The sequence below is a fragment of the Gymnodraco acuticeps genome, unplaced genomic scaffold (assembly GCF_902827175.1).
Source record: "Gymnodraco acuticeps unplaced genomic scaffold, fGymAcu1.1, whole genome shotgun sequence".
Taxonomy (NCBI): domain Eukaryota; kingdom Metazoa; phylum Chordata; class Actinopteri; order Perciformes; family Bathydraconidae; genus Gymnodraco; species Gymnodraco acuticeps.
In genome coordinates, this window is record NW_022990003.1 from 255,148 (window position 1) to 276,025 (window position 20,878).

A 20,878-nucleotide genomic window follows, 5' to 3' on the forward strand; every position below is an offset into this window, starting at 1 on the left:
AGCTTTTACTTCTGCTGATTGAACGCTTAACTTGTTAAACCCCAAGGTCCCCGTCGGCGGGGACCCTGTTTTTTTTTTTCACGACACTGTGTCTCAGGCAGGGGCAGCTGCCCCCCCACTGTAGAGCCTTGCCCCCCCAGCTGCCCCCCTAACTTTTTTTTCCCTAAAACTGTACTAAAACAAACCTACACTATTTCCACAAGCTTCTCAAGCAACGAAACAAGCATTACATTAGTTAAAAGTGAATCATTTTAAATATCATTTTAGGCCTGTTAAAAACGCAGCTACGGCCCTGCATTAAACTGCGGAGCGGCGTTCACACAGACCGCGGCTCACAGAGCTGCAGAGAGGGAGCGAGCCGTCCCAGCGCCTATGGGTCAGCTACCCCTGGGAGCATTTCCCCTTCCACTAGTTTTGTTTTTACTAAGGACGAGAGCTTGAAACTAAATATTAATAAAACGCTGCCGTTTGAATCGATAGCGTTTAACAGATGGGCGCTGTTTGGGGCGTTACGTTACAAAATACTACGCAGACAGCGTTAGCTGGGAGATCGATCACTTTGCTAAACTATGCGGTAGCCTACTATTAAATCCACGTAAACTACACATCACAGCCATGAGGCCAGATCAATGAAACCAGGATACATCCTTTACCGTAAAAACTGGATCTAAACACAGCTGCCTGTGTGCGTTTGATAAATACTTTCTGATGATATGCTACATATTAGCTAGGCTACATGGCCCTAACGTGTAAAGTTATACAAGCATTTGTACCAGTGCTTTTCACAAGTAGACTCTTGCAGGCCAGAGTATAGGAGTGATTCAACAACAACAAAAAGACATATGAGAAGTGATCAGGACGAACAGAAAGAGGAAAAGGAAAAGAGAGTTCACTGAAGAGACCAGGAGGGTCAGAGCAGGAGGAAGAGGAGGAGATGAAGACATTAGTGAAGAAGAAGAAATATATGTGAGGAATAAAGATGAAGTATCAGAAAGAGGGCCAGAGGCAGGGATCAGGAGGCAGATGAAACTCCAGCTGGACCACATGGTATGTTCTTATTCTCCTTACATATTCCATTACAGCAGCACAATCTAGCAGCTCTTAGTATTGACAATTATTGATTGAAATGTGTTGCTGCACAGGTCACCTGAAGCTCTCTGAAGAGATGGGTCATGTCATTTGTGTACTTAATTATAACTAAGTACTTACAGTATGCAGAATTAGAGTATTCTCTGAATCGGGTGCCTTTTGGGTCTTTATATCTTTGAAAAATGAAACCAAAATGTTTGGTCATAACATCTGGTAGTGGACTACTTACATTTTCCCACCTCAGGCACAAAATATAAATAATTACTAGGAATTTACTTGAAAAAATTTAACAGGGTTGAAGTTTTTGACAAAAAGTAGCCATGATACCTTGTTTAGCTAAGATATGGCACCAAAATTGTAATATTTTGCAAAACTATTGTTTATTTTGTAATAAACAATTATTTACTATTATTAATTCATATAACAGAGTTGAAATGTTGAGCTTGTCAATCTTAATCTGAAAATACAAAAACTGAAATATAGGTTAGAGAAGAAATTGACACTTTTGTGATGTAATTCCCTCAATGCATATCACACATGGACTGATCCATTATTTTAATAGGAGGGTAAATGGTATGGCGTGACAGGGTTGAAACAAACTGAGGGACGTGTGTCAATATTGCAATTTCATAGATAATTCAAGTATTTTTTCAGAATTTATTTTTGATCAGTTAAAGTTGACAAGCATATGATTATATTAGCAGCAACATTTTTGGAATAATTTTGATTTGTTTAATATTAAATTAATATGTAATAATGCTTGGTGAGCACATGCAAATATGTCTGTCTAATACTAAGACAACACATTTTTTGTAATGCAAAACAACCTGTTCCATTAATTAATTGCTTTAAAATACATTTTGTAGTTTCCTTTCATTCAAAATTATTGAAGTAAGCTTGGGGGACTCAAAGGGCACCCGATTGTTTGTCTGAACACCTTGTTTCTTTTGTGCATTAAGAACACTTGTGTTAGGGCATGAATTAACAATAAATAGGTTATATACAGTGTAAAATACCACGTACTGTCCGCCCTCCCATGCCACCCTGGCATGACCTCTTGCCCCCCCCTTTGCCACCCCATGTAAAATGTTCTAGAACCGCCACTGGTCTCAGGGGATCTTAATATTTAAGAACCTATTAATGTGTTATACCAGATTAACGGGAATAATCTCAGCTAACTGACGACACAAACCATTTTTACCAAAACAAAACACAAGTCTCATAAGAAGCATCTAAATGACCCCTTAGCGAAAAATGCTAACGGACATTGGCACAGAACTCAAGATAAAAGTAGCCTTATTACTTATCGTAGCTGCACATACAAGATATCCGATTAAAGCTGAGGTTCTACAGATTATTTAAGTATATAGTATCATCACTGAGTGATCCGGACTCGCGACAGGGGAAGCAAATACAGACATCACAACACGTACCTTTACGGAGCTTCTAGGGAGATCGTCTCACCGTAGCTGTCAATCTGATCAAAAGACGTGTTCAATGGCATTAAAACCAGAAAAAACGCGGCTGAATCGGTTAATCCATAGGTTTTTAACATCTCTGTATAAAAAAATTCTTTAATTTATAATCCATAATTCAATTTTTATGTAAAAATCAGAGAGCAAACGTTAGCTGCTAATGGTAGCCACCAGAGTGGCTGCTTCCGGTCTAGGCTATGTGGCAGTCTCACACACACACATTACCAAATAAGGACTATGTGGGAGTTCCCCTCGATTCCATTGGCTCTGACGGTCAGAAACAGATGTCACATGTCAAAATCCAGCAAGGTGGGCCAGAGATATGGAAAATCCACCCAAATGGCCCCAGAAGAGGTTTTTTTTTTGCTAAATAAAAAGGTCAAATATCACTTGTTTTGCATCAATCTTGATACAGGGTACATATTATATGTTGTACTTTGGATTCCTAAAGCTTTTAGTCTACTAACCCATCATCCAAGGTTAGTTACTTTTCACTATAAGTACAAAATATTTTTTGGACGGACACTATAATTTACAGTTTTTTACCATGTTCAATCTGAATTTTCTTTAAAATAAAAAACATCTATATTGAATCTGACTTTTCTACATCCAACTCACAGGTTTATCATTACTTTGAGAAAAAAGATTATTAATTTAACCCTTTTAGAAGGGAAGATATGGTCATTTGTTCTGGGAATGTCATTTTCGAGCCTGAAACCTGAAAAACAGGCTCGGGGTTTATTAATAAAATCATAAAGTGGTGTTCATGAGTTTAGAATATCCTAAGTATTATATATGTGTGTTTGCAAGAGAGCTCACTTCTCTGCAATATACCAACGTCCAATGGATTGCTTTTTGTAAAGGGAGCCCTTGCGATGCTGACATCTGGGTTGGTTTACAAAAATACGTCGTCCCTGCACCACTCTATAAGGGTTTGTCTTATGTAGGCTATGAATTTGAACCTCATAGTGGCATTTCCTCTGAAAAAAGTCAAAGGACTCCAGGGACCACGATAAAAATGTCATCGTAATCCATCCGACAGTTGTTGAGATATTTATGTCTGCATTAAAGTGTTAAAAACACAATTATTTTCCACACATATCAGATTAAAATGTATATGCTCTGTGCAAGCAACCACATCTCATGCTGGTTTTTAACAACCCACCGCCACACTGCTCTGCCCGGGAGTTTATGATTATTTTACAGGACAGAAACCGGATCAGTAGGTCTGATGCAGATTCACTAGAGGCCAGCGCAGGGCAGAGATGAGTGGAAGGTGTGTGTGACAGCAACATGACGGCCTCCAAAGAAGCTAACCCAGTGTGTGTATCAGTTTTCTTATTCTAATCGGAAATAATGTTTGACCTTTGTCAGCCCTGTTGGATCATGTTCACTGGAGCAGTAAGTATTTTCAGTACGCCCAAAGCTTTTTCTTTTTACTTTTTTTCAAAGCACTTTGAATTGCCTTGTGTTGAAATGTGCTATATAAATAAACTTGCCTTGCCTTTTCATATATTTTCAGGATTACACATTTACCTAAAGCCACACATTACAAATGTTTTACACTCTTGTAAGGAATTTTTTTTTTTTTACATAACAGAATAAACGAAATCTTTTGAGCAGACAAAGCAGACTTTCATTGAGTAAAATAATAGACTTGTGCTCCTGTGTGTGAGTTGTAGCTCTACTGTACTTCCACACTGTGTTAATGTTACTGTACTGTTACTACTACAGGCCTGTATATGGGTTATGGGTTCAGTCATGAGACAGCATACCAGATGCGGATGTGTAGTGTGCTTTAGGGACAGAGAGAGCCCGGCCGATACCAGCGAGTTATTTAAAGGCCGCCTGACTGCGGCAGCATAAAGTGGGCCAGGCTCAGGACCTTTCAGCACAAACTCTCCTGTTTCATATTGAGTGTATTTCCTGTTGCACTTATCCCTGTGCGGTACACATAAGACACATGATGTTTACTCAAAGTACAGCATAACTGGCAGCACACTCAGGATTAGGAGCATGGCAGGCACTCCAATTAAAAAACTGTGTAACCGTCTGTTTTGTCAAGTGATCTCATTTATTGCAAATCCTGCCGACTGTTTTTTTATATATGGATAGTTCAAGGGTCAAGGCTTTTATCAGTCACACTATATGTATATGAATATAGCTACAGTGTAGTTATGACGATGAAAATCGTAGGTCACAGGCTCCTCCAACAGTGTAACACAATAAAACAGAAAAACAGAAAAGATAGTGCAAGTAAATAAGTAAACATTTTTAAAATAGTGAAAGAGTGAAATAGTGCAATAAGACCAATAAGAGTCTATATACAAGTGATTGGAATATGATATATTAGATAAATAATTTCTAAGTTGCAGCCAGATGAATGTTATGGATGTTTCAAAAGTTCAGGTGTTTAACAGTCTTACTGTTTTTACCTTATCTCTGACTGTTAGGAGTTAAATCACAGTTAGCGTATGTACTTCTATTGCCAAATCCTCCTGCAACACAGCAGTGATCACAAGGAAGGAGAGATAACACTTGAAATATGAAGATACTGTATCGCCTGAGTGAAATTCATATCGCTGTTGGCAGCCAACATCGACAAAAGTAACCTGAGTGGGGAAGAGAGGCGTTGTGCTCCCACCCATCAGATAGAAATGCTGCGCATACATAAGACACAGTACTTTTTTAGGGAGATGTTCACTAACCTCCCTGCTCCAGTTAGGGAGTGTGTGCCAGACCAGCCTATTCAACATCCTGCCTCATCATAACAAAGTGCTCTCACCTTTTGATAAAACACAGGGAGGTCATGCTAGCTCCACACAAAAAACTGCAGGTTGAATTCCAGGTCTCTCTCACTGTGAGGCAACCTGATTCACTCAAAAGCTGTATATTGCATACAATTGAGAAGTGAAGTTTGTTTTTCCTTACACAACGTAAAAGTTATTTGTAAAGTTTACTAGAAGTTTAACGTTGTGGAAAAGTCACAATCTGTATTATTGTTTAGGATTTTTAAGGCATCTATATCTGATAGGAATATGCTTCACATCCTAACATCAGTTTCTGCATCAAGAGAACTTTCTTTATACGTTTCTGACATGCTTTTTTAAATGTGCTTCCTCAAATATAAATGACCCTGATCGTCCTCCATGCTGAGGCTGGTGTTGCCAAACTCGAATTGATGCCAAATTGGTATTTGTCTAAGGATCTATCTATTGTCATGGAAACTCTGGTAAATTGTAGGTTACATTTTTTTTTGAATTGGTTAAAACGCCTTGTTAAACTATGATCCGAAACAAATTGGTGAGCCCATGCAGCCTTTTTCTCTACACAGTATTTTAAAACACAGACATGAACTTGTGTCACATGTTAGAGGAAAGAGAGGAGAGGAAATAAAGGCATCATCGGGGAAGCAGGCTGTGCCTCTGTGTGTTGCAGTAATTGATCTTTGCATGTCGAAATGGGCCACTTATTTTTACAGCGTGAGCAGGTGCACCTGTGTAATGGTGTTTCTACATCAGCCGCTGATCAGTCATTACAACCTGGACCGTTTGTGGGGCAGCTCGACCTGCAGGTGCACACCCACCCACACATACCATGTATACTTGTATACATACATACATGTATCACTTCAGGGGACATTACATTGACTTACATGCATTTCCTGGAGACTTATCCTAACCTTAACCATAACCAACACATGCCTAACCCTTACCCTAACCCTAATCCTAACCCTAACCAAGTCTTCACCCTAAAATTAATGATTCCCCTTATGGGGACCTCCAATTTGTCCCCATAAGGGAGGCGAGTCCCCACACGTGACTGTGTGAACAGATTTAGGTCCCCACAAGTATAGTAATGCTAGGCCACACACACACACATATATATGCTGTATAGCAAGTTATATTTTGTGTCACAGATTTAAGTTAAATTTGTTCTCTATTCAATTCAGTTAACCATGAGGAAGATTAAGTCTGACAGAAAATATACATTTATAAGAAAATTATAAAGTGGATTTCTTTCCAAAAGAAGTTCCTAAATGTAATAATTTAAACGCGAACAAGTTAAAATCTATTTTGCTAAATTATACAAATCACAAAAATAATGTCATCTCAGGGTCCACTGCAAATAAATACATAAATTGTCAATTTATTATCAGATGTTTCCGATTGACTAATGGATATGTCTATAACTAATTATTTAAAAAAGGCCAATCCCAGTTATTCAGGGTCAGATGTGACCTGTGGTCTATTTCTATTTATCAAGAATGAACATGAATTCACATTATTATGTATTTATTGTTATCATTTACAACTTGAACAAATGAACTCCACTTGCAGGTTTTAGTTTTACATTCTCAAGGTGTCGTAGGATGAAAAAATCTTACCTGCCTGATGTGAAAAACATGTTTATTTCAGGAAACAAGTGCAGAAATTGCGTTTACGTCATTTTGAATGGCACAGCATCCAAAGAAAATCTCACAGGTGCAGAAATATATCCGTGATTAAGAAACAGCTCTCTCAAAGCGTCAGCTGACATGACTGCAGGTTCACACTCGGGAGTGGCAGGGAAGAGATGATGAGTGTTGGGTTTTAATGAGGTGCAATGTTCCTCTAAAGCAATACGACTCCAAGGAGCATATTAGCTCTTCTGCAAGGACACTAAGAGATGTGATTCTGAATTTACATAGACATCAGATCGCTGGATATACAGACATGCAATGTTATGGATCTGTCATCACATAGAATACAGATGGACAGGTTAAAATAGAGTAAGAAATCACACTTATAAAATCTCTAACTGGATGAATCTACTTTCACATGTATTAGGGGTCACCTGAGGCAACCTGTGTATCTCAGAGTAACTGGAGGCACTTAATGTCAACAGCATGTTCAGTGATGGTGGTTAATAACACACACAATGGTTTGTATCTATGAGTCCTCACCCTGACTCTCCTCCTCCTGTGTGACGTCCGATCTGATGTTGGAGACTGAAGTGTGATATCACCCTCAGGTTCTGAGCAGACCTGATGCTACACTTACAGATGTGTGTGTTCAGTCCCCAGAGAGAGCAGACATCAGTGTTTTCCTGCTTCCTCCTCATGCACTGCTGCTGGGCTCCAGTCCTGAGAGCTGCAGGTTAGTAATGTCACACTTACACTGACACACACACTGTCACTGCATGCTAAGCAAAGCTGCAGTAGTGTTACATTCCCAGACATCCAGGCTTCACACTGTCCTCCAATATATATATATATATAACACAATGGCCTATTTCATATTATCATCATCATTATTATTATTATGTTTGTTTTTATAAAAACGTTTTGTTAATTTTTTGTCTTAGTATTTATCTTGTGTTTAAAACAGAACAGATATAAAAATTAAAATGGTTTCTAATCAAATGTTGAAACAGGTGAAACATGTATTTGATTTATTACTTTATTATTTTGATTGTAAGAGTACATTTTGTAATAATAATAATAATAATAATAATTGTAATTATTGGTATTATTAAAACACATTTTAAAATGAAATAAATTGCTTATTTATTCATATGAATAATTATAATGAGAGTATTATTATTAATATGTTGGAACATTAAAAGGTGATATTTAATCTGCTTTTGGATTAAAAATGAGCGATACTGATTTTATTATAGAGATGAAAGACCCTGATATCACCGTGGTACAGAGGAAAGATACATTGAGATTAAATTAAAGAGTTATTTTTAGACTCTCAGGGAAATAGGGAAACATAACCAAAGTATTTTAATAAACAGAGAAATACTTTATTGTCTGTCTTTACATAACAAAATGATACCAGGATACAACATTGGAATTCACCGTGACTAATGTTTAATAAATATGCTAATAAATAGGTCTCATTAATTAATTTGCTGCTCAAAAAATGGTCATAAACAGTTTCCGTTTCAGAAGGGTCCTCTGCTCGTTGTGTTTTGCTCCATCTAGTGGTACAACATGGTAACTACAGTTTTTACAAAAACGATGCAATACACTGAATAATATCAATAAAAACACAGATATTGTGTCTATACGTTGCACTGTGCACTGTAATAGGACCAACATAAAATATATATTTTTGTGATTCCTTTAATATTTGATATCAATCTTAAAAATGGTCATCTAGAAAAGCCAGTGTGGTCAAACAACTTCATTCTTTCTTGGATAGAAAGACCTTCTTTTAAACTCTGCAAGCCAAAGAAAAGAAAAGAAAGAGTCAAAGTTTGACATCACTTGTTAGTACAGTTTAAGGACGTCATTGTGAGGTGAGAGGTTCAAAGTTGTTGATATGAAAAATAAATGTTGCATTTATCAAAAGTCACATTGTACCTTTGATCGGACTCCTCTGATCTGACGTGTGAGGGAGGATTTATCTTTCTTCTTCAGAAAAGCAGCATTACTTGTGTTTGTCCCATTGTCTTCTGAGAAAACAAGAGGGTACAATGTTTATCATCCTGACTAGCCCTGTTTAATAACTAACAGAAGCAATGTTTAATGTGTAAGTAGACATCTCACAAGTTGTCTTTAAATTTAACAATGTACACAAAATAAAGTGAGTCTCACTGAGGCTCTGTCCTGAGGCGTCTCGGTTTGACCAAGTGACATCTTGGTGTGGTTCATCCAGGCTGGTCGTATGGAGGGCCTTGAGCTTGTTCTGGGCGTATATTTTGTCCTGTTGCACACACACACACACACACACACACACACACACACACACACACACACACACACACACACACACACACACACACACACACACACACACACACACACACACACACACACACACACACACACACACACACACACACACACACACACACACACACACACACACACACACACACACACACACACACGAGCTTAAATAATTAATCAGAATTCAGATTTATTTTTAATTTCTGAACAGTTGCTATTTTCATGTTAAAGGGGTCCTATCATGCTTATTGTTCGTATTTGTATGTTGTGCCTCTGCTGTGACCATATACAGTCTATGGCTGTGACATGTCTCCATGCTTTAATGTTCAAAAAGGTATTTATTTGTCTCATACTGCCTGATTGGTTAGCTGGCCGGCTCTGTTGTGATTGGTCAACCGCTTAGGTTAGTCCCGCCCATTAACTTACCACCGTACAATGTGTTTGAGTGTTAGCCTATGGAATTGTATGCAGCTCCCTTTAGGAAGTTGAATTCATTATGCTGTTTTAATGCAAAATGGTTTTATGATCTAGCAAGATTATAGGATATAAAGTTGAAAGAGATATCGTTACCATTCGAGCGAGCTTCAACTCTTCCTTAAGAGAACGAGCTTCCTGTCTGAGAAACTGCATTTCTGCCTCCCTCGCCCTCAGGATCACCTGAAACATACAGAACATGCTATAATTGATATGTTGTGTACAGTGTAATGGTATGGGAAATTAACATACGTTTACATTTTGTACAGGTTGGATAAATGACAGATAACAATAAAACAACAACTCAAGTTATGGATCAGTGAGGCCATATACAAAGCTCTTGTACCATTACACACAAATAAAAGTTAATCATTAAAGGTCCCATGTCATGCTTTTCCGGTTATTACCCGTCCCCTTGTTTGTTATGAAGGTTTTTCTGCATGTAAACGGTCTGCAGAGTCACAAACCCTCAAAGTACACCCTGTAGCGAGTAAAACTCTAACACAGAAAATATGTGTCTATGCTGCCCCAGAACGCCTCGTTGGAGATTTCTCTTTTTCTTCCTGGGTACAGTGACGTGCCCATACCCAAATGGACCAATCCGTGTAGCCGTTACGTTACGTCCACGGAGCCGTTACGTTAAGTCCGTGGATTGGTCCAAATTGACCAATCCACGGACTTCCTCAAATACACAATCTTTTCTCAGCTGCAGCTCTGCCGATTTCTCCTCCCTGACGGCGGGACGCGGCGAGGCTAGGCTGCGGGTGTGTGTGTGTGTTCGGGCTGGGTTTCGCTGTCTCGCAGACGGCCACTGGGCTCATAGGGAGAGGGGGGGCAGGAGCTCCAACAAGTCGATTAGGACAGAGAGTGAATACACATACTATGCAGAGATGCTGTATGAGAAACCAATGTGAGTTTGGAAAATTGCACAATATAAATCTATTTTAGTAGACCTCAACAATGGAATTATGATCAGTAGAAATGGCCATGACATGGGACCTTTAAAAACAAAAACAGAATCACTGCTTACTTCTTCTTTTTTATGATTATGAATTGGGTGAAATAAAGGCTGTACTCTCTGTTTTCCAGACACTCACCTCCATTTCATAGAAGTCGTTGACTTGAGGGCCGACCTGGGACTGTTTCCCATTCAGTGAGAAATGCAGCTGAGACATTTCATCTGTCTCCCTCTGTAAGAAATGTCAGGAGACAGGAGACGGTGAATACAACACATTCTCTCAATGTTAAAATGAGGATCTTAATTGAATAAAAAGGAAGAATAAGGAGCGTCCCTTGGGGCTAAGAACATGTTGATACCTGTTTCTTTTTCAGCTCCTTGTTTTGTTTCTGGTACTGAATGGAGGACTGCCTCTCCTCCTGCAGCTCCTGGCTCAGCTGAGAGTGTTCCAGACATTTCTGAGTGTGTTGCACCGACAGCACCTCGAGCTCCTTATGCATCAACTGAAACTCCTTTCTGCAGAGGCATGATGTTGAACAGTAAAGTGACTATAGATTCAGAAAATAATCTTTTAAAGAATTAGAGGTCGATTTGGTTGAAATGGCCTTGTGTTACATTCTGAAATAGCTCTTGTGTGTGTCACTATGCAGGTATCAGCACCACGGACAGCAGTCAGTGACACAGGCTCGTTCATCACTAAATACACCATGAACCAGTAGCCCTGCTGCAATAAAAGCTGCAGTGACAGAGTGAGATGTATGCTACTGTTTCTTAGGAGATTAATTGTAAGAGAAATAACAAAAACGCAGTAAAAGGAAAAGCAGCCACTTACTCATATTCATTTTGCAGTTGAGTGATGTCAGCGCTCTTCTTGATGTGCTGAGACTGCCGGCTTTTCTCCAGCTCCACTTTATGGGCTCTTCTCATCGCTACAATAGCTGTAGAACGAGGTGAAATGTGCATCAACAAGAGGTGGGAGAAGCACTCACATCTTGTACTTCATGAGTAAAAGTACCAGAGAGTAGGAATACTCTGTTACAAGTAAAAGTCCTGCATTAAAAATGTTACTCAAGTTAAATTACACAAATATTAGCATCAGAATATACTTTAAGTGCCAAAAGTAAAAGTACTTATTATGCAAATATGTCCATTTCAGAATACTATATATAATATGTTATATTATTATAATTGTTGATGCATTAAAGTGTTCTCAAAGCTGGTAAAGGTGCAGCTAGTTTGAATGACTCTGTATACTGCAGCTTGTGAATGTTACTCCAGGTGCAACTTAAGTCTTATTGAAGAGTTCTTTACATTTCACATAATTAATCCAAATATACAGAGTAACTAAAGGTACAAAATAAATGTAGTGGAGTAAAAGTACAGTATTTACCTCTGAATTGTATGGAGTAGAAGTAGGAAGTAACATAACATGGAAATACTCAACTAAAGTACAAGTATCTCAACATTGTATAGTACTTGAGTAAATTAGTTACTTCCCAATGATCAACTAAACACTGTTACAACTTCTACAAATGCTTCCGATATTGAAAAGAAAGAACCGTAAAGAGTTTGCATTGACTCAACAGGCCTCAATGCTTTTCCTGTTGTTTGACTTCCTGCTGAAGACCCTCACCTGCCATGGTGGCGGCGGTCTCTTCCTGCAGCAGCTTGTCTCTCTGCTTCAGCAGCGCTGCCATCTCTGTCTGATGCTGCTTCTGCAGGTCTGAGATCAGCTGCCGGTGCATCTCCTCCATAGCAGCGAAGCCCTGATCACAGGTCGCCTGTATTTACATTGAGAAAAGGTTCAGTATTGATAAGGTAGTACTTAGGTAATGTATGTGCAGTAGTCGTGTGTGTGTTAAAATATAACTTGCTATACAGAAGGGGAAAAAAAGGGATTCTCATAAATCTGTGTGTGTGTGGCCTAGCATTACCTAAATCTGTTTACACAGTCACGTGTGGGGACTCGCCTCCCTTATGGGGACAAAATGGAGGTCCCCATGAGGGGAATCATTAATTTTAGGGTGAAGACTTGGTTAGGGGTAGGGTTAGGCATGTGTTGGTTATGGTTAAGGTTAGGACAAGTCTCCAGGAAATGCATGTAAGTCAATGTAATGTCCCCCGAAGTGATGTATACATGGTAGGGATGCTCCGATCGCCAATTTCGGGGCCGATCACCGATCACCGATCGCCGGAATCAGTATCGGCCGATACCGATCGCCGATCCGATCGAGTGGGCGGGGCCTAAATGGAAGATTTAAACATCACTTTAAATCTTCCATTTAAAGTGATGTTTAAAACTCAGTTAATGGGGCTCATTCACTGGAGCTTCCACAAACAACAATCAACTTAATTATTACATTCAAATGATGTACATTATTCAAGTTTACATTCACTTTGGATAATAACACGGGAGAAATTAGCGGAAGCGCTCTCTTTTCCTCTCTCCCTCTCTCTCTCCCCCCTCTCTCCCTCTCCTGACAGCCTGTCAGTATCTCATGCAGCTCACTGATTCAGTAATGAGTGACCCGACAATGAAGAATAAATATATTTATAATAACTAGTTTAGCTTGTTCCAGAGGTAGATAAAATAGCTAAGTGTGTTAGATCTAACTCTTACGGTACGTCCACACAGCAGCTTTTCAAAAATCTTGAAAATCTTGAAGCTGGGCGTGTCTGAAAGCTTGGGGATTTTTTGCGAGCAACGCGACCAACAACCAATCACATGAATCTCCCGCCCCCGACATACAAAGCAAAAAACCCCGGGGATTTTATGCGAGCAATATATATATATATAAACTCCCCAAACAGGCGAAAACGTAACAGTTTCACCCACTGTCTCTGCCACCTCCCTCCATGCCTGGTTCCTCCGGTTTGTATCCCGTTAATAGTTCTGGTCGTAAAGAACCGGGTGATTTGCTACCGTAATTTCTCGTTTGGAATATGAGGAAATGAACTGCGGTCTGGTTCTCCCTGTGTGTGTGTTTCGCTGCGCTTACCTGTCCGGCGGGCGGAGCTGCAGGATTTCTGCTTCACACACGTTGCATACCGCTATTTTACTGTCTTTTTCGGACACCTTAAAATAATGCCAGACCGGTGAAGCCATTTTGGCGAGCTTGTTTTGCCGCACACAGAGAAATGTGTCATGTATTTTACGTCATGCGATCGGCACTCGCGATCGGCATGTTTAGAGAGCACCGATCGATCGGTAGAGAGTGAGTATCGGCCGATATCGATCGGTGACCGATCGATCAGAGCATCCCTAATACATGGTATGTGTGCGTGTGTTTCATACTCTTACTGTAAACTATTTTTTCAGCTGTGATTTGTTCATTTTGATTTCAATAAATATACAATAAAGAACTAATAGACCCAATAAATGTTATGTTTGTATGTGCAGCAACAAAGACGTCCTGTATTGATGCATAATGCTTGTTTTGTATTTAGAAGTTCTGTATTGATTATTTAGTAGAACATTTGTGAGATTATAATAGTGTAGAGAGGTTGTGTGTGTTTTGGGATTGTATACTCTAAACCTTTATTTCATTAGGGATTGATTGAATTGAATATTTAATATACTATAAAGAACTAATAGGCATTGCACCTCAGCATCTCAGCACCTTGTGTTTGTTTCCTGAAGTACGGCAAAAGTGTGTGTTACCTCGTGTGTTTCTTTCAGGTAAGCCTCTTCTGACTCTGTGCAGATGTTGCTCTGTTTTCTCTTTGCTCTTCTGATCCTCCAGCTCAAGGCGCAGGTCGTGGTTCATCTTATGAAGACGCTGTAAAACCAAAGCTTGTTCTGAAGACGAGTTGGAGTTTGAGAGGAGGTCGTTCTGCGGAACAAAGTGAGCAGTGTTAGTGTCAACTGTGCTTTCATGCTTATGGACAAGTAACTTAAAGGGGACCTATCATGCAAAATGCACTTTTGTACGTCTTTTATACATGAATATGTGTCCCCGGTGTGTCAGGGAACTCACCAAGTGTCAGAAAACACAACCCTGTCTCTTTTCCTCCATACCCCAAATCTCTAAAAACGGGGCTGCAATGGATCTGATACAGACTGATACAGATTTGAAATATCTCTGACGTCAGAAACAAGGAGCTCCGCCTATATGGGCAACTCTCTACCTATCAGGGGAATGAGAGGTTGCGTGGCATGGTAACAGCATGGTAACAGCATGCTCGTGCCTCGTCCCCCTCCTTTGCAGGGGGGCGTGGTCAGCTGCAGCTCATTTGCCACAGAATCAGCCCTTGTGAAGGCAGGGCTGGAATAGAGCAAATAGAGCGAAATGAGGCATGGCTAAAATGCATGATCTGTTTGGTATTTTGAAAAAAAAACTTCACAGACATGTTTTATATAGGTATGGCCCTACAATATATTATTCAAATATAGCATGATAGGTCCACTTTAACTTCTAGGGTTTAACTTTCAAATTATCTGGCATCCTAGCTTGCCTTTTTTACAGAGCAATGTGTGTTTTTCGCAATATGGCAAATTACATTAGTGCATCCCCTTCAAACTTATTGCTACTTAAAGTGAAAATGTATGAATGTTATACCATTTCACTTGCATGCCTCGCTCTCTCTTGTTGCACCTCATCCCGCAGATTCCTGTTTAACTGCCGCAGTCGAGAGAGTTCCCTCTGTGTTTGCTCCAGCTGTAGAGAACATATTAAGAAAGCTGTCACACTAACTAGCATGCTTTGATTTATTCAGGTGAACATGCTTCAAGCTATTGTTTTTTTTACACACATACTCATTATTCATGTATAAAGAGTAACTATTGTAGTTTTTATCATCGGTTTTTATTTAGAATATCACCTCTATGACAAGTGGCGCAGTTTGCTGCTTCTCCTTCTCCTTTGTGCTCTCAGTATTTGACTGCATTGTTGTGGAAGTAGAGCCGGCTCTTCCCTCAACACACGAAGACGCACCGGTCACACCTGAGGCACAGGTAGTACTTTTGATATAAAATGAAACAATATGAAGTCGTTTTGTATAATATATTGGGGGAAATTGAATCATCGGCCAATAAAGGAACAGTTATATTAATATGTGTTATTATTATATGTACTTTAAGATATATATATTTATTATTACAAATTGTAGCAGATAGAGTATCGGGCAAATTGCCATCATTGACTCCAATAGATTATAATCCAACACTCAAGTAGAGAAAAATGTATTCATTATTTACAATAAAAGTTTAATTTTATCTACTTTACTAGAAAATATATATTTGTATTATAATAATGAAGACTGGAAACACCTATAACCTCTAAATGTACATTATTATGTGTTATAACGATGATGAAATAGTAGCCAATATTGTCCAAATTGCTCTCATTGACTTAACAGCAACAGCACAACAAGCTTTTCGTATGAACTTGACTAGAACAAATATGAATATAATATAAACGTAGAGGGGAAGCACCTTTACCTTCCACCACCTGCCCAGGAGGAATGATGGGAGACGGAGCGGAGGAGGCGGAGGGTGAGATGGGGGAGGCCAGATGAGAGGAGGAGATGGCAGGCGATGCAGAGCTTCCATCAGCAGAACGCCGCTCTGCCTCCGGCTGCAGGCTGGGCTCCTGATGTTTCTGCTGCTCCTGTGTGTCCTCTGCACAGTCGCTGCTGCTGGGCTCGGGGTGTTCAGCTCTCTCCGGGCCCTCGGCTGAGTCTGGAAGCTGTGATTTTAGGGGAGTTTTCTGCTCTGAAAAGGAGCTGCGAGGAATAACAAATAAATATGTTTTGACTATACGTCATATGCACCAACGTCTATAAAATATCTTGACATTAGTAAAAGTAGAGACCCTTTAACAACTTTATTGACCTTGTGACGTCAGAGGTAGGACTGCGCCTCACATTTTTCAACATTGCGTGGACCCAGTTGTGTCGCATAGAGGTCATGGCACAGAGTGTTTGCACCCCATCTATGGTCTGTGGCAGAGTCCCGCGGGTACCCGACGGGTGACCCGCAAAAAAGGTGATTCGCGGGTGGTATTTTTTCAAACGCTTTTTTCCGGGTTCGGTTCTGGGTAAAGCAAAGATGATGCGAGTCGGGTCGCGGGTATTGCATAATAAATATATTAAAATAATCATAATTTAGTTTAATGTTTAAATCCTCAGACCTCTCCCCCGCGGGACCGCGCATAATCATAACCTCTGCAGCGCATCAATCTGCTTCTGAGCGCGCCACATTCGAAATGGCTGAGGTGAAGCTCTCTAGCGGAGAATACAGCATTTTCAATAACACTTCCTCAAGAGCGAAATCCAACGTCTGGGAGGCTTTTGGTTCCTAGATGGAGAAAATAACCAACATCCCACGCTTTTTGAGACAAATATGCAACTGCGTGTGTTAATAGTTGCACGTTTTCACTGCTCATATATAGGCTATGCGGGTTCGGGTCGGGTTGCGGATCTTGTGCCGACGGGTCGGGTCGGGTTGCGGAACTAATTGGCAATATGTGCGGGTAGCGGGGCGGGTTCGGTATTGCACGTCGCGGGTGCGGGGCGGGAGCGGGTCTTGAAAATCAGACCCGTGCAGGACTCTGGTCTGTGGGAAGAGAAATATCATTTATAATTACACACCTTAAAGTTGAGTTAGTGGATATGTTAGCTTTCCAGTTGAATGTTTGTGTTATGCTTTATTAACTTATCACAGTTTATTTCAAATTATGGATTTAATTGATTTACCCTCAATATTTTAGTCCCTTTACTCGAGCATCCAATGTGAGACTTAGATAACCTTTACTGTAATAATGTGTAGAGGGTTTGTTCCCTACTGGTACATCCAATAAGAAAACAATACAATATAACAACTAAGAAAGCAGAAATATTGGCAGTCTTGTATGAGGTTTTGTAAGAAGGTATTCATAAAGACACATTACCTGTTTCTTTACTTTGTTGCAGGTATGATAACATGCAGAGGAGGGAGACTCCTGAAGCTCAGAGGAGCTGCTTGCTTTCATTTGCTCCTCCTCATCCGCATCGAACTGATCCTCGTCATCCCTTTAAGGATGGAAACATAAACAAGCCCAGCAATTTTACATAATTCAAAAATATAGCACAACAGCAGCATTTCATAAAGCAACAACAAAAAGTAAAACCTAGCGTTATCTGAGTTCTTTAAAACAACAAACCTGAGCTGCTCCTCCGAATAAGACAGCAGTTTCTTTGCTGCAGTTGGTCCTTGTTTGACTGCATGCTCTGGATCTATTTCAGAGACAAAAGCTGTAAGTCATACTTTTTCAGAAGCTCCTTTAGTTATATGTATCCATTCAAATCTCTTCACTCAGGTATTTTTCCACAGGCCCTGAAAACTGCAGTCATTAAACCGCTCTTAAAAAAGAATAATCTAGATGCTTCAGTAATGAACAATTACAGGCCCATATCAAACCTCCCATTTCTAGGTAAAATCATTGAAAAAGTTGTTTTTCAACAGTTGAGTAATTTCTTGCATTTAAATAACTGTTTTGATGTGTTCCAGTCAGGCTTTCGTCCAAACCACAGCACTGAGACTGCTCTTGTAAAGGTCTTTAATGACATCCACTTAAACACAGACAGTGGCAGAACTTCAGTGTTAGTATTATTAGATCTCAGTGCTGCGTTTGACACTGTTGACCACAGCATATTACTAGACCGACTGGAGAACTGGGTGGGACTTTCGGAAACAGTTCTGAATTGGTTTGAATCCTACTTAAAGGACAGAAACAACTTTGTTTCTATAGGTAAATTCACATCTGAGTTGACAAATATGACATGTGGGGTTCCTCAAGGCTCCATCTTGGGGCCTCTTCTCTTTAACATCTACATGCTACCACTGGCTCAGATAATGAAGAACAACAAAATAAGTTACCATAGCTATGCAGATGACACACAAATTTACGTAACAATTTCACCAGGAGACTATGCTCCAATTCAAACACTGAGTAAGTGCATTGAACAAATCAATGACTGGATGTGTCAGAACTTTCTCCAATTAAACAAAGATAAAACTGAGGTAATGGTTTTTGGAGCCAAGGCAGAACGTATAAAAGTTAGCGCTGAGCTTCAGTGTGCAATGTTCAAAACAACAGATAAAGCCAGAAATCTAGGTGTAGTCATGGACTCTGACCTGAGTTTCAACAGTCACATTAAAACTGTTACTAAATCAGCCTACTATCACCTAAAGAATATATCTAGGATTAAAAGACTAATGTCACAGCAGGATTTTCCATGCTTTTATCTTCAGTAGACTCGACTACTGCAATGGTGTCTTCACAGGTCTCACTAAAAAATCTATTAGGAAGCTGCAGCTAATTCAGAACGCTGCTGCTCGAGTCCTCACTAACACTAAGAAAGTGGATCACATCACTCCAGTTCTGAAGTCTTTACACTGGCTTCCTGTGTGTCAAAGAATAGATTTCAAAATACTGCTGCTGGTTTATAAAGCACTGAATGGTTTAGGCCCAAAATACATTTCTGACCTCCTGCTAAATTATGAACCATCCAGATCTCTCAGGTCTTCAGGGACTGGTCAGCTTTCTGTCCCCAGAGTCAGAACTAAACATGGTAAAGCAGCGTTCAGTTATTATGCTCCAAATATCTGGAACAAACTCCCAGAAACCTGCAGGTCCGCTGCAACTCTTACTACTCTTACCACTTGGAAAGTGCTATATAAATAAACTTGCCTTGCCTTGCCTTATTTCTAAAACCAATTAAACAACTACTTTGCTGTGGCGCTTAAGAGAAAACATTGAAAGAATGATGAAAAAAATAGCAACCACATTTAGATTTCTATACAAACATAGATGGACTTTAAAATAACTTAATTTGGATGCATATTCTGTCAAACATACCGTCTCCCGTGGGTGTTTGGTCGAGCCTGTTGAGAGAGCGGCTGCTTCTCATGAAGGGCGCGACAGAAAGAGAGGAGCTCTGGAGGGACGAGAAGCTCCGGCTGCTGCAGAGGCGCAGAGCCTGTCTGCCGGGGCGAGACGCCGCTCGGGGCCCCTGGTGGACGACGCTGCCTCTCTTCAAACTAACACCAGCTTTATTAGCACCAGCATTATTATCACTGGCCGCGTCTCACTACCTCTGGTGCCCAGGCTGTTGCTCCTTCCATAAGTAACGCTGGTTTTGCTGGCAGCCTGTTTACCTCCACTGGACACAGGAACAGCTGCAGGTTCCTTTGGGAGAGACAACATAGGCTGAACCTCTCATTTCAAGTTTCAAGGCTTTATTGTCATATGCACATTAGCTACAGTGTAGATATGGCAATGAAAAACTGAAGTCCCAGGCTCCCCCAACAGTGCAACCTGTGACTTAAGTTGTTCATGGTCTGAGTAGATACCTCATAAATAAGACAGGATTGTAGGTATAAAGTTCAGGTGTAAGATTAAGACAGTAAAGCATAAATTGTCCTGTCACCCTGCACTTCTATTAAACAATTATTAAGTGGGCGTCACAATGTTATTCATATATTTAATTTGACAGTAAAGAGGTATACATTAAAAGAAAGCATTGGAGGTTATGATAGTTTTGTGTGGCCCAAGTTAATGAAAATAGGTTTCAGTTGGCAAACATCTGTCACTGAAGATTGTTAAAAGGTAGAATCTGTTTTAGTAGTAGTATTTAAGTACAGTCTTAGTAGTAGTATTTAAGTACAGTTTCGACAAATATAGAGTGTTATAAATTATGTGCCAATAATTAAGATAAAGTGAAGTATATGATTGATTATGTGCGTGTTTGTTGCACCGAATGCAATACATACTAGACTATTTAAAAATGAAATGTCAATTAGTAATGGTGGTAATTTTACTTTGGCAATAAATCAACTCTTTTCACCATCATTTGTCAGAATGGTAACAGGAAACATGAACATGGCAAAAGTTAAACAACATTTTAACATATATTTTTGTATGAAGTAGAGAATAAGCTAAATAAAATGATCACATATAGACCAGAATGAACATGCCCACTCTTTCTTCTGTCATGATGTTGCTCATTATTATTATTTCAGCTGCCATATTGGGACAATGCAAGCATGTTTTTTATTATAATGATATGGCCTTCAGTGTCAAAATGAACATTTTTAGCAATGATGCCTTAACATTCATATATAAACAGGAAATATGCTGACTCACCTCGGCGCCCTGGACATCATTTTTAAGCAGTAAG

The 20,878-nt window shown here is 39.7% G+C and overlaps 1 protein-coding gene across 1 annotated transcript in view; it reads right to left on the minus strand.

Annotated features, from left to right (window-relative positions):
- Positions 1-8,391: 8,391 nt before the first annotated feature.
- The window catches only part of LOC117544114 (myosin phosphatase Rho-interacting protein-like), a 31,733-nt gene continuing 19,246 nt past the window's right edge, over positions 8,392-20,878 (minus strand). The window contains exons 2-9 of the mRNA XM_034212925.1: positions 12,351-12,498; positions 11,550-11,655; positions 11,077-11,233; positions 10,857-10,949; positions 9,856-9,942; positions 9,151-9,259; positions 8,917-9,008; positions 8,392-8,774 (exon numbers count right to left, since the gene is read on the minus strand). Coding sequence (XP_034068816.1) covers positions 8,706-8,774; positions 8,917-9,008; positions 9,151-9,259; positions 9,856-9,942; positions 10,857-10,949; positions 11,077-11,233; positions 11,550-11,655; positions 12,351-12,498 — 861 coding nt within the window. The 3' untranslated portion in view covers positions 8,392-8,705. The remainder of the gene's footprint in view (positions 8,775-8,916; positions 9,009-9,150; positions 9,260-9,855; positions 9,943-10,856; positions 10,950-11,076; positions 11,234-11,549; positions 11,656-12,350; positions 12,499-20,878) is intronic.